The following is a 22872-nucleotide window of genomic DNA, read 5'->3' on the forward strand; positions in this document are numbered from 1 at the left end:
TATTTTTTTCAATTTAAGCCAAAATGTAAAACTGTTCTCTCTCTCTTTCTCTCTCTCTCTCTCTCTCTCTCTCTCTCATACACACACAGACACCCTCCTCATTTTTGCTCTATCTGGAAACCAAGTTTCACGCTTTCTCTCATTATTGTGAACATTACCCACCGGTTTCTAGAATTTTCCATGAGGCAAAGTCAAAATTATCTGAGTTGTGATTGTCATTTCTTCTCTCAGCAGAAAATCCAAATGTGTTTGGTAGATTTTCAAGAGTTTAGTTCTAAGGACACAAACACCTAACTATTTTTAGAATGATGTTATATTTTTAAGCAAATATTTTAATTACTAACAGGCCCCTCACCTCCTACCCTCCCACAAGACCTGCTCATGAATTTCTCATGGGTCTCCTATGAAACATGGAACAACAGCTTGGAGTTCTGATTATAAGGGATGAAAATGACTTGGTAGGAGTGTTATGTGGTTTTTTCCTGAGCCATAATAGTTTCTACATTGTTTCTGGGTTTGAGAAAACCAGATGTCAGGGCAGCTCTGCTCTGCCTTATGTTTGGGAATCTGCAAGAAGAGGGCACGGTAAGGATGGGGCAGTTTATCCCCTCCCTGCTGCCTCCTCCCTCCCTGCCTTGATCCTTCACTCCATCTCCTCTCTATTCCTCCAGTGAACCTAAAGTTCTGGTGGCCACCAGGACCTCTCGTGGGTTTTACTGGCAAATGCAGTTGAACTCCTAAAATTACATATACCAATATAATGGGAAGAATGTTGAATTGGGAGAAACTCCAGGCCTGGATTCTTGTTCTTGTTTTGTAACGAGCAAATGAAACCTTAAGTGTGCCATGTGACTTTCTGGACCTCAGTGTCCCTTTCTGTGAAATGAATAGGCAAGGGATGTTGGTGGTTATAGTAAATCTTAAATGCCCCAAGGGATTAGGCTAATGGGAAAAATGAGTGAAGTGTGCTAGGCAGAGCTTATCTTTTCTAATTGGGCTAGCTTTTATCTCCAGACAGTTCTGTTTCCAATGCTACATGGAAACGTGGGCCCAGGGACAACAAATGGTTCCATCTCTCACAAGGGAAACCTGAGACTCAAAAGCTGAGCATTCTAAGTGAAATATCTTGGCTTTTCAGATGTTGAAAATGACTGCTGGATGACTAAACATGTTAATGGGCAAAATACAGCTCCATGACTGAAAGGTTAAAGCCCTGGAACACAATTTCCTCAACAACAATGACCTAAAACAGCTCTCAACACAAGCATTCAAATATACTGCACAGATAAATCATATTCAACCATGTATAGCCAAAACAATTCTGAGGAAAGAGAATACATACAACTGGAGGTATCATATTTCCTCATTGCAAACTATATTACAAAGTTAGAGTAATCAAAACAGGATGGTTTTGGCATAAAACACACTTAGATCAGTGGAACAGAATACACAACCCAGAAATAAACCCCACACATGTAGTCAATTATTGAAAAAGGAGCCAAGAATGTACAATGGGGAAAGGATAGTCTCTTCAATAAATGGTGCTGGGAAAACTGGACAGCCGTGTGTCAAAGAATGAAATTCGACCCCTATCTTAAACCAATCACACACAAATTCAGCTCAGATGGATTAAAGGCTTGAAACCATAAGGTTTCTAGAAGAAAGCTCTTTGACATTGTTCTTTGCAATGACTTTTTTAGACTTGACACTAAAAGCAAAGGCAACAAAAGCAAAAATAAACAAGTAGGACTAAATTAGACTAAAAAACTTCTGCTGAGCAAAGAAAGGGGCTTCTCTGATAGCTCATTTGGTAAAGAATCTGCCTGCAATGCTGGAGATCCCGGTTCAATGCCTGGGTTGGGAAGATTCCCTGGAGAAGGGAAAGGCTAACCACTCCAGTATTCTGGCCTGGAGAATTCCATGGATAGCTGGAATTCTCTCTTCCATTGCTTTAAGATAGGGGTCCAGTTTCTTTGTATTCTGTATTCTGTTATTCTGTTCCATTGGTTTAAGGTAGGAGTCCAGTTTCACTCTTTTACACACGGCTGTCCAGTTTTCCCAACACTATTTATTAAAGAGACTAACCTTTCCCCATTGTACATTCTTGGCTCTTTCTTCAATAACTGACTACATGTATGTGAGGTTTATTTTTGGGTTGTGTATTCTGTTCCACTGAAGTGTGTTTTATGCCAAAACCATCCTGTTTTGATTACTATAACTTTGTAATGTAGTTTGCAATGAGGAAATGTGATACCTTCAGCTGTACAGTAAAAAAAAAAAAAAAAAAAAAAAAAAAACCACCAACAAAATGAAAAAGTAACCTACAGAAAAGGGGAAAATATTTTCAGATCACATATTTGATATGGAGTTAATATCAAGTATGCTGGAAACTCATAGCAAGGAATTCAATAGCAAAAATACCATATTACCATATATCATAATTTAAAAATGGGTAAAGGACCTGGATACCAACAGGTATATTAAAAAGGGCTCAACATCACTAATCATCAGGGAAATGCAAATTAAGAGCACAATGAGATACTACCTCAACCTGTTAGGATAGCTATTATTAGAGGTGTGTGTGCTAAGTTGTTTCAGTCATGTCCAGCTCTTTGTGACTCTATGGACTGTAGCCCACCAGGCTCCTTCGCCCAAGGGATTCTCCAGGCAAGAATACTGGAGTGGGTTGCCATTTCTTTCTACAGGGAATCTTCCTGACCCAGGGATCGGACCTGCCTCTCTTTATGTTGCCTGCACTGGCAGGAGAGTTCTTTGCCACTAGTGCCACCGATGAGGATGTGGAGAAAGGAGAACCCTTGTGTGCCGTTGGTGGGCACGTGTGCTGGCACAGTCACAACGGAAAACAGTGAGGAAGTGTACGAGAAATGGAAAGCAGAACTACTACACGATATAGCAATCTTGCTTCCAGGTATATATCCAGAGGAAGCAAAATCATTATCTGGAGAAGATATCTGTACTCCCATGCGCATTGCCGCGTTATTAGCATAGGCAAGATATGGAAACAATCTATGTGTCCATCAACAAATGAATGGATCAAGAAAATGCGACTCAGAGAAATGTATACATAAAGGAATATTTCTCAGCCTTGCAAGAGAAGGAAATCTTGAACCTTGTCATCCGCAATAACATGGAGGAAACTGAACGGCATTATGCTAAGTGAAATAAGCCATACAGAGAGTGACAACTACTGCAAATGGTATCGTTTATATGTGAATTTTAGAAAATGAAGGAAGAAGTCAAACTCACGGAAACAGAGAACAGAAAAGTAGTTGCCAGGGTCTAGGAAGTGGAGAAAAGGAAGTTGGTTAAAGGATACAAACTTTCAGCTCTAAGGTCTGAGGATGGATTGTATCACATGGTGATTGTAGTTGACAGTACTATATTGTAGAATTGAAATCTGCTAAAAGAGGAGAACCTAAATTTCTCATACATAAGCAAAAAGGTAAATATGTGAGGTGATGACTGTCAACTCAGCGAGAGAAATCCCTTCACAGTGTATATATAGATCAGATCATCATCTTGTACACTTCAAATATCTTAAAATTTTGTCAGTTATAAACTTGGTAAAGCTGAAAGAAATCACATTATTTATTCCTAAAGTAAGCACTGATGTTCACAAACTGGAGACTGTAACTAGATTCAGCTATAGAATGTGTTAATTTGCTTAGTTCATTCTATAGCTGTGATGCTCCGCAACCTTGGGTTGGGTGATGTGCACAGGAAATTACATAAATGATCTACTGCATCATGACGCATGCATATGGCTTCCTAGAGCTTTTGTCTGTCAGTTAGACAGACCTCTTTCTAACCATATCCCTGGGGAGAAAACAGGAAAAGGCAGTCATGATACCTTCATCATGGGAGTTCAAATAGATAACACAGTGAGATGGAAAGCACTCTCAATATTTACATTTTAATTGGCAGTATATATTTCAGGTCTTTATTTCCTTAGGATTTATTTTTATATATTGGGAACTAAAGTGATAGTTATTTTGCTTTTTCTAGAGTATGGCTTAAGTCACTCTCAATATGTCTCTAAAAGACTTCAATATCTTGGATTATGTTTATGAGAAATAATAAACAAAGGGAAAATATTGGGCATTGATAATCAATCAGACGATGCAGGCAGCCCTGCCCTCCAAGATTTGCTGTGCGGCTCACCAAGCTGTTGAAGAGACAGTATTGGGTTGCAAACGTCCACGATCATGCTTCTAGAAGCCAAGTCTCCCTCAACTGGTCTGAGACCTCTGTAATCTAGAGCTCACAGCCAAATGGCTCATCTTCACTTAGCTGTAGCAGGGAGGTAGCAAAAACATTTCTAAGTTAACTGGGAAAATAAACTGCTGGCACACTTTCCAAGGTATTTTGCAAAGCCAGTAACTCCTCCAACAGTGGTTCCCAAACTTTGGGATATCATGGCCCAGCTACATTTTAAAGCAAATTTACAACAGTTAACATTAAGAAAAAAATATTAAAAGAGAAATTACCATAAGACAAAACAAAATAAAAAGCACACCAAGGAAGGCCTAGCAACCAGATTCCATCTATCCTAAAGTTGCACACACACACACACACACACACACACACACACACACGACATGTCAACACTAACCTAGTAGAAAGAACATACTCTCAAAATACCAACAATCCCTTGAATTGAATACGATTAACTTTCTTAAAAACTTACCACATTATCCTGACTTTTTTCCCCTTGTTGGCAGTTCTGGGTACCCTTTACCAGAGTGGAGGAACTACTGTGTTACTCGCTCTGGCAGTCTGTAACTCTATACTCCCTAACACAAGACACAGTGCTGTACCAGCACAGAACATTTCTCACGAATATAGCAGAATATCTTTTGAAAAAAATTTTCTTTTGCCTTTTAACCCAGATAGCCTGTAGGAACTCCACAGAGGACTTGATTTAATGAATAAATGTGTCTTGCCCTAAATTCTCTGCTCTGGGGGCTTGAGGATGGAAACCAGGCAGAATTTTGATACGGATTCTCACTTAGAGACTAACCAGCGCTCCAGAATCCAAATAAGAGGGTGGTGGAGCGCACCTTACGGAGGTCCCGCATGCTGGAGGGAGGGAGGCAGTGAACGTTACCTTTGGAACGCACACTGCGGGCTCAGACAGGCGCGGGTACGTGTAGGAGCTGTAGGAGTGTCCTTGGGGGTGGGTTTTAAATGCACTTTCTCCGAAGGGCATCATGGGCTCCTGGAGCCCGGAGCCTGACCGGGACCTCTGCCGCATGGCGGGCTGAGGGCTCGTCGGACACAGGTGCGATGACTTGGGCCTCCTGTCATAGTCATCCAGGCTCGGTCCCCATTCACTTTCGCTGTACGCCAGGCTCTCCTTTGAGCACCCACTGGTCCCTGCAGTTCTAGAAGGCATGAACTGGAATGGATAATCCAGAGGGGAGCTGCCCGAGGCTCTCTGGAAGCCCCACTTGAGGTCACTGTACTCGCTGGGTTTGCTCAGTGAGTCCAAGTGTGCGTGATAATCTGCAGGAAACCGGGCTCTGTCGGACTGCAAAGGCTGCATCTCAGGATAATAGGCCTCCCCGTGTTGCATCTTCAATACGTGCCCATTTTGCCTGGCAGAGTGGCTGCCTTTATAAAACGGCTCCAGATCATCTCCATAGAGACTCTTTTCTCTGTACTTTTCAGATGCATAGTCAGCAGTGGTGTCAGATTCGCTGGAATACTGCGAGAAGGTGAGAAAGCCGTTTTCTTCTCGATGGCCTGGACCACGGCTGGAGGCTCCCTGGTCTGGGGTGGGTGGGCTTTCCTTCCTCAGGGAGTTGGAGCGGGTCACGGAGATGTTGTCAAAATCCTCCAGCAGGCCGTTGATGGAGGTCTCCTTGCAGGGTTTGTTTCCTCTAACGATTGTCTGGGAATAATAAAGGGAACACTGTTTAAAGAAAACATTTCACACTTTCAAACTGATGGAAGAATCCTATCCTGATTCCGTCCAGTTTAAACCACAGAGGAAAATAGGCCCCAGGGGCATTTCATTAAAAAACGATAAAGAAAAAAGCCTGTTGGTTGTTTGATTTCTTGACTAGTGAAATAAATCAAATATTAAACAGTAGTCTCAAACTGCAAATTCTTCCTTACCTGTCTCAATAGAAATATCAAATATCAAAAAGCCATTTAGAAGGCTATTTATAGGGTATCACTCTTTTATGTGCCAGTGAATTGCTTCTTCACTAAACTCTAGCTATCTAACAATAAGCTGATGATTATAATTTTAAGGTCATAACTCTTTGCGTATAAAACTATACTTACTATCTTTTTACATTCATTATCCAGATTACTTCCAAAATTAAAACAATTGTTACTTAAACAGTAACATACTTAGAAAGAGGTGCACATTTTTTTTAACCTTTTTATGAAAGATACACAATAATTGAAGCGATCAGATTTCATAGAATAGGAAACTTTCTAAGCTGTAAATAGGGAATTGCATGAAGATTACTTGTATGATTTAATTTGTGATCAAACGTGATATAACTGTAATGGTTTCTTGACTGTAGGTGTATCATCAGTATCATCATTGCCAAACTTTGCATGGCTTGGTAATGATGTGGTAGTACCTGAACCTTAGTGACAAACTGCCAAGCCCAAATGTTCCCTTTAATGAACCTAAATAACACCAGGATGAATGGCAGGAGCGGAAAGAAATCAGAAACTACTTACAAAGCTAGTCAGCTGCACCTTGATAATGACAAGGTTTTCAGTAGAATATGACAAGGGTGGATAAAAGAGCAAAGTGTGACTTCAGACTTCCAGGGATGTGAGAGGAAAAGACCGTGGCGGAAGTAGCAAGGAGTTCAAAGCCATCTCAGTTAGTACAAGAGATTTCAAACTGGAAGAAAAAGTCAAAGTCCTCCTAGACCTGTGTTTATAGATCAGTGCTTCTCCAACTACCACAGTGAAAGACAAGTTGTTTTTTTTTCCACCTCAGTCAGTCCTGGACTTAAGCCTTGGTCTTCACCTTTTCTTTTAAGTAAATGTTTAAGTCTGGAATACTTTCAGATTAACACAGAACCTGCAAAAAGAGGTCTCATATATGTCTCATTAGTCCCAATGTTTTTTATTAATCACATTTTTAAATTTAAACTTTCTATTTTATATTGGAGTATAGTTGATTACCAATGTTCTGATGGCTTCAGGTGCATAGCAAAGTGACCCAGCCATACATACAGATGTATCCATTCTCCACTGAAACTTCAGCGAAGTTGCTAGTGCCATTGTTAACATCTTGCAATACTACAGTTTATGTAGATTTCATTAGATTTTTTTCTTAGTGTTTCAGAGTCCTATCCAGTCTACCTCACTACCTTTATTTGTCATGTCTCCTTAGACATGAGATAATTCTCAGACTTTCCTTGATGACCTTGACAATTTTAACGAGCACTTGTCAGCTATTGTGCAGAATGTCCCTCAACTGGGTGTATCTGGTATTTTTGTCATGTTTAAACTGAGGTTATTGGTTTACGGAAGGAAGATCACAGAGTAATATACCAATTTCATTACATCATATCCAGGATACACACTATCAGCATGGCTATCGATGATGATATTGACCTTGATCACCTGGCCATGGTAATAGTTGCCAAGTTTTCACACTGTGAAGTTTTGCTTCCTTCCTTCTCCCCTCTCACTGCACTCTTTGGAAGCAAGTCACTAAGTGCAGTCCATACTCAAGCGGTGTCCAGTCAAGATCTACCTTCCTGGTGGGGTGTATCTACATAAAGTACTTGGAATTCTTTTGCATAGGACACTTGCCCACTTTCCCTATTTATTTATTTTTAGTTTTATATCATTTATGTGAATCAGTAGGGATAGAATCATGACTTTGATAGAAAGTGAAGAGGAAGTAAAGAGTTTTTTGATGAGGGTGAAAGAGGAGAGTGTAAAAGCTGGCTTCAAACTCAACATTTAAAAAACTAAGATATAGCATCTGGTTCCATCACTTCATGGCAAATACATGGGGAAAAAGTGGAAACAGTGACAGATTTTATTTTCTTTGGCTCCAGAATCACGGTGGACAGTGACTGCAGCCATGAAATTAAAAGATGCTTGCTCCTTGGAAGGAAAGCTATGACAAACCTAGACAGTGTATTAAAAAGCAGGGACATCACTTTGCCAACCATGGTCTGTATACAGTCAGAGCTATGGTTTTTTTCAGTAGTCATATACCATGTGAGAATTAGGCCATAAGAAAGGCTGAGCACCAAAGAATTGATGCTTTTGAACTGTGGAGCTGCAGAAGACTCTTTAAGAGTCCCTTGGACTGCAAGGAGATCCAACCAGTCCATCCTAAAGTAAGTCAACCTTGAATACTCATTGGAAAGGCTGTTGTTGAAGATGAAGCTCCAATACTTTGGCCACCTGATGCGAACAGCCAACTCATTGAATAATACCCTGATGCTGGGAAAGACTGAAGGCAAAAGGAGAAGGGGGCAGCAGAGGATAAGATCGTTAAATAGCATCACTGACTCAATGGACATGAATTTGAGCTAATTCTGAGACAGTGAAGGATAGAGAAGCCTGGCATGCTGCAGTCCGTGGGGTCTCAAAGAGCTGGACACAACTTAGCAACTGAATAATACTTTGGGTTATAATTCAATACAGGCATACTTCATTTTTATTGTGCTTTGCAGATTTCTTTCCTTTTTTTTTTTTTTTAACAAATTGAAGGTTTATGGCAACCCTGCCTCAAGCAAGTCTACTGGCACCATTTTTCCAACAGCATTTTCTCACTTCTTGCCTTTGTGTTACATTCTGGTAATTCTCGAAATATTTCAAACTCTCCACCAGCAAAAAAGATTATAATTCACTGATAGCTCAGATGATCATTAGCATTTTTCAGCCATAAAGTATTTTAAAATTAAAATACTTTTAGACATAATTGTTTTTAGATATAATGCTATTGTACACTCAATAGGCTACAGTATAGCATAAACATCATTTTTATATGCACTGGGAAATCAACAAATGTGTAGGTCTTGACTTACTGCAGTATTTGCTTTATCGTCGTGGTCTGGAGTTGAACTTGCAATATCTCTGAAGTTTACCTGTACTTTGTTGTTTTGTTGCTCAAACTGTTTCAGCTTTGGTTATTAAGAGTTCTTTGAGACTGGCTGCTGTGCCCCTATGACAAGGCCCAATTCTTTTATTTTTCGATCACTTGCTTACTTTCTGGCACTCTGACAGTGCCAGAAAGTACCTGAAACACCCTGAGCTTAGCTTGTATTTTCTCTGCCCCTGCCCTAAAATCAGCCATTTCTCCATGGTGCCCTGGCCCCTTTTAGTGGAGGGTGCTATTAGAAGCCAGTGTCTGGCTGCTGGGTGTGCACACTGCTACCGGGCTGGCACTGCCTCCAAGCCCCTTCAGTGATGAGAGCCATGGAACCGTCACATGTAAAGTGGCCCATGTACACACACATGTCTATAATTCTACCCGTTCATCTCTGTCTGTAGCAAACTTAACACGAGTTCAGATGGATGTCTCTGAATCCAATCTAGCACCATGCGGTTATTCTAGTTTTCCCCTTATTATTTACTTCTCAGATGCCCCTGGAAATGTAGACGGTGATGGAGGGTGTGAGGGATTAAAAAGCAGTTTTAAAACACACTGATACTCTCATTAAACAGACTGCCTTTGGGTGGACACAAATGTGCAAATAGAAAATGTATTTAGAATGTTTAAATACAACTCATCAGTGAAGGTAAGTTAAAAGGTGAAGGTTATTATTTTCTCCCATTCTGAAGGCTGTCTTTTCACCTTGCTTATAGTTTCCTTCATTATGCAAAAGCTTTTAAGCTTAATTATGTCCCATCTGTTTATTTTTGCTTTTATTTCCATTACTCTGGGAGGTGGGTCATAGAGGATCCTGCTGTGATTTATGTCAGAGAGTGTTCTGCCTATGTTTTCCTCTAGGAGTTTTATAGTTTCTGGTCTTGCGTTTAGATCTGTAATCCATTTTGAGTTTGTTTTTGTGTATGGTGTTAGAAAGTGTTCTAGTTTCATTCTTTTACAAATGGTAGGCCAGTTTTCCCAGCACTACTTGTTAAACAGATTGTCTTTTCTCCATTGTCTATTTTTGCCTCCTTTGTCAAAGATAAGGTGTCCATAGATGCATGGATTTATCTCTGGGCTTTCTATTTGTCCAGTTCAGGTTTGATGCATGAGACAGGGTGCTCAGGGCTGGTGCACTGGGATGACCCTGAGGTATGGGATGGGGAGGGAGGTGGGGGGTGTTCAGGATGGGGACACATGTACACCCATGGCAGATTCATATCAATGTATGGCGAAAACCACTACAATATTGTAAAGTAATTAGCCTCCAATTAAAATAAATAAATAAATTAAAAAGATATATACCTAGAAAGGCAATAGTGGCAATAAAATGGACTATAGCTGCCAAAAAAAAAAAAAGGTGAAGGTTATAGAGTAAAGGAAAGATCAGAGAAAAACAAATGAAAAATCTTGGAAAGTTTTCAGGAAGAGGAGAATTTGTAAGCTAGGTCCAAGAGAGAACAACATGTGTAAACTGTCACTTACTGAGTGACCGAGTGACTTACTGAGTGACTGTCACTTACTGAGATGACCAGGATGTGTTACAGTGCCACATATATAAGGCTATCAGGATGCAGTGTGACCACAGGAGAAACACTCCCTGCTCAAACTTGCATCACAATCACTTGCCTCTGGAATTTATACACAGAAAACCTGTTGGTTCATCTTCAGCAAATTAATAAATGACTATATTGAGTGCTAGACTTGGAAATTCCCTACCAGGACACAGATATTTAGAAGAATATTTTCTTCTTCTTCTTCTTCTTAAGAAAAGAAGAAGAAGAAGAGGAAGGAGAAGAAGAGGAAGGGGAAGAAGAAGGAGGAGAAGGAGAAGGAGAAGAAGAAGGAGGAGAAGGAGAAGGAGAAGAAGAAGAAGAAGAGGAAGGGGAAGAAGGAGAAGGAGAAGGAGAAGGAGAAGGAGAAGGAGAAGGAGAAGGAGGAGAAGGAGAAGGAGAAGGAGAAGGAGAAGGAGAAGGAGAAGGAGAAGGAGAAGAAGAAGAAGAAGAAGAAGAAGAGCCTTCTCTGTATGATGTGACTCCTTTAAGATCAGAACATTATTGAACACTTCCTTTGAAATTGCTGGGTCCTCAAATCTCACTATTTCCCCACCAATACCCTTACAAGCTAATTAATGATTTGAGTGGGCAGACTTGAAATTAACTCCAGTTCTGGAGAATACTGAAAGAAAAGAATGTAATTGACAAAAAGAAGCATCTATCTTATCCATCCATCCAGCCATCCATCCACCTCTCCGCCCATTCTTCCACCTATCTGGAGAGTGATATCTATAGATAGGTATAATAGATATCTGTAATATCTAAATCTATGCTATCTGTAAGGATTTTTTTTTTAAGTGATTACTGAGCAACTGAACTGAACTGAAAGCAATAACATAATTTGGGATAGATTTTTCTCTCATTAGTTGTGCTATAAAAATCTTACATTTGAAAAAGTAAAAACCAAACCATGACAAACAACTATTCCACAGTTTTTTTTTATTGCTCAGTATGTGTAGATTAGATTTTTGTGGGAATTAGAGGGTCACCGTTTCAGCATACAGATTAATCTATGGCCTTAGAATTGGAAAGTCCACTGTTTCTGTGCATTCGTCATTAAATGGCTGAAGTATGTTCAGTTTACATGCAAAATTATAGTGTGAATCCAATAAACAGAATTCTATGCATTTATTAATATGGAAAAAGAAATATTAATATTGCTATGAGCTAAATGCTAATTAAAAGAAAAAACAAAAGACTATTCACTGAGTAGACCATTCAGGTATGACCTAAATCAAATCACTTATGATTATACAGTAGAAGGGAGAAATAGATTTAAGGGACTAGATCTGATAGAGTGCCTGATGACCTGCGGACAGAGGTTCATGACATTGTACAGGACACAGGGATCAAGACTATCCCTGAGAAAAAGAAATGCAAAAAAGCAAACTGGCTGTCTGAGGAGGCCTTACAACAACTGTGAAAAGAAGAGAAGTGAAAAGCAAAGGCAAAAAGGAAAGATATACCCATTTAAATGCAGAGTTCCAAAGAACAGAAATGGAGAGATAAGAAAGACTTCCTCAGCGATCAATGCAAAGTAAAAGAGGAAAACAATAGAATAGGAAAGACTAAGGATCTCTTCAAGAAAATTAGAGCTACCAAGGGAACATTTCATGCAAAGATGGGCTCAAAAAAGGACAGATATGGTATGGACCTAACAGAAGCAGAAGATATTAAGAGGAGGTGGCAAGAATATACAGATGAACTATACAAAAAAGAGCTTCACGACCCAGATAATCATGATGGTGTGATCACTCACCTAAAGCCAGACATCCTGGAATGTAAAGTCAAGTGGGCCTTAGGAAGTATCACTATGAGCAAAGCTAGTGGAGGTGATGGAATGCCAGTTGAGCTATTTCAAATCCTAAAAGATGATGCTGTCAAAGTGCTGCACTCAATATGTCAGCAAATTTGGAAAACTCAGCAGTGGCCATGGACTGGAAAAAGTCAGTTTTCATTCCAATCCTAAAGAAAGGGAATGGCAAAGAATGCTCAAACTACCACACAGTTGCGCTCATCTCACATGCTAGTAAAGTAATGATCAAAATTCTCCAAGTCAGGTTTCAGCAATATGTGATAAATGAACTTCCAGATGTTCAAGCTGGTGTTAGAAAAGGCAGAGGAACTAGAGATCAAATTGCCAACATTCACTGGAACATCAAAAAAGCAAGAGAGTTCCAGAAAAACATCTATTTCTGATTTATTGACTATTCCAAAGCCTTTGACTGTGTGGATCACAATAAACTGTGGAAAATTCTGAAAGAGATGGGAATACCTGACCACTTGACCTGCCTCTTGAGAAATCTGTATGCAGGCCATGAAGCAACAGTTAGAACTGGACATGAAACAACAGACTGGTTCCAAATAGGGAAAGGAGTACGTCAAGGTTGTATATTGTCACCCTGCTTATTTAACTTAAATGCAGAGTACATTATGTGAAATGCTGGGCTGGAATAAGTACAAGCTGGAATCAAGATTGCTGGGAGAAATATCAATAACCTCAGATATGCAGATGATACCACCCTTATGGCAGAAGGTGAAGAAGAACTAAAGAGCCTCTTGATGAAAGTGAAAGCAGAGAGTGAAAAAGTTGGCTTAAAGTTCAACATTCAGAAAACTAAGATCATGGCATTCAGTCCCATCGCTTCATGGGAAATAGATGGGGAAACAGTGGAAACAGTGGCAGACTTTATTTTCTGGGGTTCCAAAATCACTGCAGATGGTGACTGCAGTCATGAAATTAAAGGATGCTTACTCCTTGGAAGGAAAGTTATGACCAACCTAGACAGCATATTAAAAAGCAGAGACATTACTTTGTCAACAAAGGTCCATCTAGTCAAGGCTATGGTTTTTAACAGTGGTCATGTATGGATGTGAGAGTTGGACTATAAAGAAAGCTGAGTGCAGAAGAATTGATGCTTTTGAGCTGTGGTGTTGGAGAAGACTCTTGAGAGTCCCTTGGATGTCAGGGAATGTTTAACAGGAGGATTCCTATGTGCTGTTTCTCCTAAGTTCTCTGTTCCTTATCAGTTCCTATTCCGAGAACGAGTAGAGCTGCATGCAGCTCTCAGGACTGAGATCATGAGAAACGTTCTCTGCTTGGATTCCTTTCAGTAACTCCCTTCAGTGACTCTTTTCAGCGTCAGTGGCCTTGTATGTATTAGACTATCCATACTGCGGCTATTGATAAAATTTCATCCTGTGTAATAGCTGAGTAATCATCTTACTAAAGATATATAAGCCTGCATTTCTGCTAATAAAATACGTTTGCTCCATCAGAGCTTGGGTCCCCGTGTCTTTCTTTCTCTCTCTCTCTCTTCCTCCCTCTGGCTCTCTCTTTCATTTTCTTATCGTCTACTCCAGACCACCAGGTTTTGGTCCATTAAAGGACCCCAACACTTGGACTGCAAGGAGATCCAACCAGTCCATCCTAAAGGAGATCAATCCTGAAATTCATTTGGAAGGACTGATGCTGAAGCTGAAACTCCAATATTTTGGCCACCTGATGCAGAGAGCTGACTCATTGGAAAAGACCCTGAAGCTGGGAAAGACTGAAGGCAGGAGGAGAAGGGGACAACAGAGGATGAGATGGTTAGATGGCACCACCGACTCAATGGTCATGAGTTTGGGTAAACTGTGGGAGTTGGTGATGGACAGGGAGGCCTGGAGTGGTGCAGTTCATGGGGTCAAAAAGAGTCGGACACGACTGAGCGACTGAACTGTACTGAAGAAATATATATTTTTTAAAAACCAAGTAGCACATATTTATTATCCCTGTTTTGAATCTTAGGCTCAAACCACTTGTCAGCCTTGTGATATTGGGCAAGTTAGTTTACCTTATAACCTTTTAAGTCACAGTTTCTTAATTCATAGAATGGCAAGAATAAATCCTTGCCTCATAGGGTTAATGTGATGATTTAATGAAACAACATGTGTGGAGCAGTTGGCATGATTCCTGGCATATAGTAAGTACTAATAAAGGTAGTTACATCACTGTTTTATGGGTAGAATTTACTTTTAAATTAGGCTGAAAATAATTTAGGAAAAAAAGAAGCTGCAAACAACATATAGAAGAAATAAATCTCAGCTTTGTATACTTGGATAAAAAGGATAATCGATGTAGCAGACTTTAATAAGCTGTCAATTATGAATGTCTTGAATCTAAACTGGACAGCATATTCAAAAGCAGGGACAGTACCTTGCCAACAAAGGTCCGTCTAGTCAAGGCTATGGTTTTCCCAGTGGTCATGTATGGATGTGAGAGTTGGACTGTGAAGAAATCTGAGCACTGAAGAATTGATGCTTTTGAACTGTGGTGTTGGAGAAGACTCTTGAGAATCCCATGGACTGCAAGGAGATCCAACCAGTCCATTCTGAAGGAGATCAGCCCTGGGATTTCTTTGGAGGGAATGATGCTGAAGCTGAAACTCCAGTACTTTTTCCACCTCATGCGAAGAGTTGACTCATTGGAAAAGACTCTGATGCTGGGAGGGATTGGGGGCAGGAGGAGAAGGGGATGACAGAGGATGAAATGGCTGGATGGCATCATTGACTCAATGGACGTGAGTCTGAGTGAACTCCAAGAGTTGGTGATGGACAGGGAGGCCTGGTGTGCTGTGATTCATGGGGTCGCAAAGAGCCAGACACGACTGAGCAACTGAACTGAACTGAACTGAAGGGTGGTTTGTTTTCAGACCAGTGTTTTTCAAAGGTTACGGTGTACTCAAATCACCAAAACCGCTGTTAAAGAAGATTATGACTTAGCAGGTCTGAGGAGGGGTCTGAGACTCTGGATCTCAAATGCTGCTGCTGCTGCTGCTAGTCTGTGGTTCTTGCTGTCTACTTGTAATAGAGAAGAACGAATCTGACTCCTTGTCGGTCTTTTACTTTAAGCCTCTGTGCTCTGTTGCCTGTGCTTAGTCATGCTGGCTCTGCACCTTCTTAAAAGAATGTTGCCTGTAGCCAGAAATACACAGGACAACCCACTCTGGAGGCTTTGACCTTTAAAAGTATAACACTCTTCTATTTATATAGAGATAAAAAGTTGCAGAACAGAGAATAACATTTGTCTTATGGAGGCTTTTAGGAATATCATGACCTGACCTACCTGGACAAGAAGTTTGCAACAATCGACCACACCCCCTCCCCTTTCAATATACAAGAAGCCTGAACTCTGATTGGGTAAAATGTTGCTTTGGGACACTAGTTCATCATCTTCTCTGCTTGCTGGATTTCTGAATAAAGTCATTATTCTTCTTCCAAACAACCGGTCTCCTGATTTATTGGCCTGTTGTGTGGCAAGCAGAACTGAGTTTGGACTTGGTGACATACACATGGCATTATGTATTTTCCAGATTCTCCTATAATCAGAGTTACTTTTATAAAAATAAAAGTTAGACTGATATATGCTTTTCAGTATAATAGGATTCAGAAATATATATATATACTATTAAATATATAATGCATATTTTATTATATATAGCATTTAATAATAAAATAGCATTTTTATTATTATATATAGCATAGTGTTAAATATATCATATATATTAATATATAAGTAATGTTAGCTATGTACATATTGTGTACATTTTTTGATGTTGTGGTTGGTTATTGCTATCGTTGGTCAATATTTCTGCTTTTCCTATGAAGTGAAATATTTATGTTTAACCGAAATGAAGACTTTAATAGATCTTAACATTTGAGAAAATATTCAATAATATCATTATCTTACCATAAAATTCCAAGCCTTGGAGTTATTGATACATAAAAGCTGAGTACCACAGAAATGAAGGTGTGGTTGCAAATATTTGGAAAGAAGAAATTTTCATCTATAGTAAAAACAAACGAAACTCCAAGAACTGAAAGCACAGTCTACTTGAGGCATTTTCTTGGATCTCCTTTATAGCATTTGAAAATGTTTACTGATGGTATACACGAATCCCTCTTAATTTTCTTTCCTTCAGTGAAAACTATTAAATCAGTGTTAACAAGAAGGGGCTAACAAAATGTCAACATTAAAAATAAATTGCTGACTCATCCTCCAATTTTTTTTTTTTAAAGAAGGGTATAATAACTTTATTTAATCAGAAAAAAAAACATTTAACCTGAGGCAATCTGTGTTTCCATGACATGGGTTTCACTTTAAAGGACTCCTAATTGGCAAAGGGATGATAATGAAATCCAAACATGCAGAATTTTACAACACAGCTTAACCAGGCTTCAAATGATAATAACTACTATTTATTACTTTCAGCATCTGATGTTTATGAAAGCAAGATTGTGCAGTTTTGCAGAGATCAATAATACAATAACTGCAAGAGTACCAGTAAATCTCATGCTGCAGACCAGTCAGGCATTAAAAATCAATGCAACCCAATCTACTTGAGTTTGACACCATGGTTCTCATTGTCTCTCCTCTGTGCCTGGACCAGCTCGCCATCAGCTCTGGCTCTCAGTGACAGGGGCCATATTTCATGGTCCTTCTTTCTGAGGCTGCTGGCCGGTGATAAGCTATAATGGATCTGTCCCTAAGAACAGCTGTCTCCCCTTGATCCCAGGAAGAGAAGAAAAAGTGCCTCTGCTCTCACAAACTGTATTAATCCTGACAATAATAAAGTGTGTAATTAACAGCTTTGCCCTAATAAGACCTCACATTTCTTTTCAAAACAATGACTTTTATTCTCCTCGAGAATGTGTTTCATTTTGTCTTTCTGGTAAACACTTCTCAGGAGGTCAATAAGCTAGACAGTCCTCTGAGTCGAGGAATAAGCCAGGACTTCTTAAAAAATAACTGACTTTCAAACAATCCATCTAAACTTATACCCTCTTTGCAGAGAACCAATTCCCTTTTTTTTCACTAAGGAATATGGCTAGAAACAGCTGGGTACATAATCCCAACAAACAAACAGATCTAATATACTTTCATCCTTATGGGAAGAAATGTTGGCTTTTTTTTTTTTTAACATCAAAAGAACTCAGATCTTTTAACTTCTTTCAGTTTTCTACACATACTTTTTTTTGGTAACCACAGAGAGTGAGGCTAATTAGGTGAGTTAGTCGAGAATCACATACTCCTGCAAAATATGAGAATGAGGGCAGGGTATCTCAGAATGGAGGAGGTGTTGAGGGTTTCTAACCATTAAAGCCATTTTAAATGAATTATACAACAGTCTTAATCATGCAAAATCCAAATAAACAAATTCCTTTACTAAAAATATTATGTTCAACAGAAAATTAAAAAAATTAACAGAGTGCATCTAAGGAAGGTTCTGTGAATTTTGTAGAGATCAAGATTTGATCATTAGAGTAATTGGATTTTCTCTGCCTTTGAAAGCGCAATAAATCTGACACATTTAGTCATCAGTTCATACAAGGATAACCCCCAAAGGTGATTTCCTATTTATTGTTAACTTGGCAAAACAAATGTATAGTTTATAGCCCTAGTTTTTGCTGCTTGCAACATGCAGGGCAGCCAGGCTAAAGTCAACTGAAGTCGGTTTGCCCAGAGTTAATAGTTAGAAGGGTTTTATGTTTGTATTTAAGACAGTTTGAGACTTTGAGTACCATAGTTGAGAACTTTACTGCTATTTGCTAGCCATTTTTTGGTTCTAGTGTCTAGGTAGCAGTTTAGTTTATGGAAGTATCTCTGCTCATTAATTTATGCATTGAATTGAACAAAAAATTATTTCTAGGTACAGGGAGCACTTGGAGATTAATGAGACAATATTCCACAGCCTATTTCTTGAGCAAGAGATGTGAGAATTGAGCATCATTTTCTTTAAGTTCTCCATGCTCTATATTCTCATCTTAGCTTGGTTTCCTGACACACAGAGCTGAGACAATGACCAGCATGTGAGCACTTTATTTTGGAAAGTGAGGTGAAGGAATAGCGTGGTGAGTAAACAGGGAAAGGGGTAAGACATGCTTTCAAGCTGGTTGTCTGTGGAGTGTTAGGGCTCAATTCTCAGCAGTAAAAAACCACCAGGTTCAAAAGCAGAGGTAAGTGGTTCAACTGAGTTGGCGGTAGTATGCCTTAGCAATGGCCGGAGGAAGAAAGGTTGGCCTAAAAGCTGTGAGATGGGACAAAAGAGGTGTTCAGTACCCTTTTTTAAGAAAAATATTTCACAGTAAAAATTTAAGGACTTCCCTGGCAGTCCAGCGGTTAAGACTCCATGTTGCCACTGAAGGATACACAGGTTTGATCCCTGGTAGGTGAACTAAGATTCCGCATGCCATGTGGCACAGCCAGAAAAGAAAATTAAAAAAATTTGAAAATAAAAGTTTGTAAATAAATTTCAAATAAAGGTGGAGTCCTCTTCTCAAAAACCAATGAGCTTGGATATTGGTATTCTTGATTAATGTGGTATTAACAGACATGCTAGGTAACCACCAAAGATACAGGCTCCCTTTCCGCAGGGTGACCTTACTGTTGCAAGGCTGTCCCCAACCAGGGGCCACATTTCCCAGCATCCTTTGCACCTAATGGACCATCAGACCAACTGTCACCCATGGGACATGAGCAGGTTTTGATGTGTGCCCGTCTAAGCCATATTTACAAACAAATATCTTTTCTTCTCTTTATTTTCTTGTCTGTCAGGTGGACAGAGAAGATCTAACAGGATACTCTCAGAAGTTGCCAGGAGATGCCAGAGCCACATGATGGAACCTACAATGCCCAGTGAGCACGTGCTTTGTCAGGCTCTGGACAGAAAGTTGCACACTGTATAAGTTCAGTCCAGTTCAGTCGCTCAGTCATGTCCGACTCTTTACGACCCCATGGACTGCAGCACGCCAGGCTTCCCTGTCCATCTCCAACTCCTGGAGCCTACTTAAACTCATGTCCATCGAACTGGTGATGCCATTCAACCATCTCACCCTTTATTGTCCCCTTTCCCTACTGCTTTTAATCTTTCCCAGCATCAGGGTCTTCTTTTCCAATGAGTCGGCTCTTCGCATCAGGTGGCCAAAGTGTTGGAGTTTCAGCTTCAGCATCAGTCCTTCCAATGAATATTCAGGACTGATTTCCTTTAGGAAGGACTGGTTAGATCTCCTTGCAGTCCAAGGGACTCTCAAGAGTCTTCTCCAATACCACAGCTCAAAAGCATCAATTCTTTGGTGCTTAGCTTTCTTTATAGTCCAACTCTCACATGCATACATGACTACTGGAAAAAACATAGCTTTGACTATACGGACCTTTGTTGGTAATGTCTCTGCTTTTTAATATGTTGTCTAGGTTGGTCATAGCTTTTCTTTCAAGGAGCAAACGTCTTTTCATTTCATGGCTGCAGTCACCATCTGCAGTGATTTTGGAGCCCAAGAAAATAAAGTCTGTCACGGTTTCACTGATTCCCGATCTATTTGCCATGAAGTGATGGGACCCAATGCCATGACATTAGTTTTCTGAATGTTGAGTTTTAAGTCAACTTTTTCACCCTCCTCTTTCACTTTCATCAAGAGCTTGCAAAACTGTTAGCTTGCAGACTCTAATTCAGCAGGTCTTATATTGGGCACAAAATCCTGACTTTCGAACAAGCTCTTCAGTAAGGCTGATGGTCTGAAAGACAATTTTAAGTTGCAAAGTCCTAAAGAACAGATCAAGTTTCTTAGATGACTGAGCTGAGGTCTGTATATTCTAAGAAAAATGATATCACCACTATATCGTAGAGAGAGTGTGGGAGACGAGTTCAGCAACCTGGGTTCTAATTCAAATTCTGTCATGGGCAATTATGAAGCCTTTGTCAAGCTACTTTACTTTGCTGGGTCTACCATTCCCTTTGTGCTGAGATTTGCCTGGCTCCCTTCCAGCTCAAAAAATTTCTGTTGCTTTGAAGACTCTCTCCACATTCCAGCTGCTCTCAAGAGTTACAGCTAATACAAAGCACCAAGTTTGCAAAGGAATTGCCTTGATTGAAAAATAACCTGACAGATGCTTAATGTCTCGGAGAGAAAATTATGTGTGCTAACAGTGAGTATGTATACTTCCCTACACGTTTAAATTCCTAGAATAGGCACTGACCCTCTATTTTAAACAACTCCTAGGTTAGATACATGAGCCCCAAACCATTTGGTGTCCTGACACGTTCTGTATCAACAATGTCAGATTGTGGTAGGTTGATGCACAATGATACTAATTCTCCTCTCCTGGATGTACCAAGTCCTTTTCAATGTGACTCGGCAGTTCCTCCCATCAGAAGATGGCATCTGTTTCTCTGCCTGTTTGGCCACATGACTTGCTCTGGCCAAAAGGGTGCAGAGAAAGTGATGTTATGCCTATGCAAGCCTATATGTCTAGAGGCTGTGCAGCTTTGGACCCTGTCCACTTACCATGAGAACAAGCCTGAGATAGCCTGGGGAATGAGACTTATGGAGCAAAGATGGGTGATCCCAGCTGAGGGCATCCTAGGCCAGCCAGCCTACAGCCCACTCAACTGCATGGGTAAACCCAGATGAGACCGGAAGACCTGCCAGCTGAGCACAGCTCAAACTGCCAGCTTGCAGAATTGTGAGGAACAACAAATGCTTGCTGTTCTTAGCTCTTAAAAAAACTCATAAAATATAAAATTTACCATTTTAACCATGTTTAAGTGTATAATTCAGTGGTATTAGCTACATTCACATTGTTATACAACCATCACGACTATGCATTTCCAGAATTTTTTCATCATCCCAAACTGAGACTGTGCCCCTTAAAAAACAACTCCTCGCCTGCCTCCCCCAGTCTCTGGTAACTTGGAATCTACCTTCTGTCTCCACAAGCTCACCTATTCTTTGTCTCTCATATAACTGGAATTAGATGATATTTGTCTGTTTGTGTCCGGCTTATTTCACTTAGCATGATGATTTCAAGGCTCATGTTGTAGCATGTGTCAGGGTTTCATTTTTTAAGGCTGAATAATATTCTATTATACATATATACCATTTTGCTTATCCATCCACCTATTGATGGATCACCTTTTGGCTTTCAAATAATGCTATTGTGAACGTCAGTGTATAAATATCTGAGTTCCTACTTTGAATATCTTTGAGGGTATATAACAATAAGAATCTATAGTCTTTCCCATTCTATTGTTTTCCTCTATTTCTTTAAATTGATTGCTGAGGAAGGCTTTCTTATCTCTCTTTGCTATTCTTTGGAACTCTGCACTCAAATGGGTATATATTTCCTTTTCTCCTTTGCTTTTAGCTTCTCTTCTTTTCTCACCTATTTGTAAGGCCTCATCAGACAGCCATTTTGCCTTTTTGCAAATAAAAATTTTCAAGAAAATTAGACATACCAAGGGAACATTTCATGGAAAGACGAGCACAATAAAAGACAGAAATGGTCTGGACCTGACAGAAGCAGAAGACATTAAGAAGAGGTGGCGAGAATACACAGAAGACCTGTACAAAAAGGATCTTGGTGACCCAGATAACCACGATGGTGTGATCACTCACCTAGAGCCAGACATCCTGGAATGCGAAGTCAAGTGGGCCTTAGGAAGCATCACTAAGAATAAAGCTAGTGGAGGTGATGGAATTCCAGTTGAACTATTTCAAATCTTAAAAGATGCTGCTGTGAAAGTGCTGTATTCAATATGCCAGCAAATCTGGAAAACTCAGCAGTGGCCACAGGACTGGAAAAGGTCAGTTTTCATTCCAATCCCAAAGAAACACAATGCCAAAGAATGTTCAAAATACCACATAATTGCACTCATCTCACATGCTAGCAAAGTAATGCTCAAAATTCTCCAAGCCAGGCTTCAATAGTACATGTACTATGAACTTCCAGATGTTGAAGCTAGATTTAGAAAAGGCAGAGGAACCAGAGGTTAAATTCCCAACATCTGCTGGATCATCAAAAAAATGAGAGTTCCAAAAAAACATCTACTTCTGCTTTATTGACTACCCCAAAGCCTTTCACTGTGTGGACCACAACAAACTGTGGAAAATCCTTAAAGAGATGGGAATGCCAGATCTCCTGACCTGCCTCCTGAGAAATCTGTATGCAGGTCAGGAAGCAACAGTTAGAACTGGACATGGAACAACCAGACTGGCTCCAAATAGGGAAAGGAGTATGTCAAGGATGTATATTGTCACCTTGCTTATTTAACTTATATGCAAAGTACATTATGCGAAATGCTGGGCTGGATGAAGCACAAGCTGGAATCAAGATTGCCAGGAGAAATATCAATAACCTCAGATATGCAGATGACACCACCCTTATGG

General features: G+C 39.9%; 1 protein-coding gene across 1 annotated transcript in view; it reads right to left on the reverse strand.

Moving 5' to 3' along the window:
- PAK5 (p21 (RAC1) activated kinase 5) overlaps positions 1-22872 on the reverse strand; it is a 429702-nt gene that overhangs the window by 38527 nt on the left and 368303 nt on the right. The window contains exon 4 of the mRNA XM_069546391.1: positions 5129-5914. Within this exon, the coding sequence (XP_069402492.1) occupies positions 5129-5914 (786 nt within the window). The remainder of the gene's footprint in view (positions 1-5128; positions 5915-22872) is intronic.

This window comes from Ovis canadensis, chromosome 13, assembly GCF_042477335.2.
Source record: "Ovis canadensis isolate MfBH-ARS-UI-01 breed Bighorn chromosome 13, ARS-UI_OviCan_v2, whole genome shotgun sequence".
NCBI classification, from domain to species: Eukaryota; Metazoa; Chordata; class Mammalia; order Artiodactyla; family Bovidae; genus Ovis; species Ovis canadensis.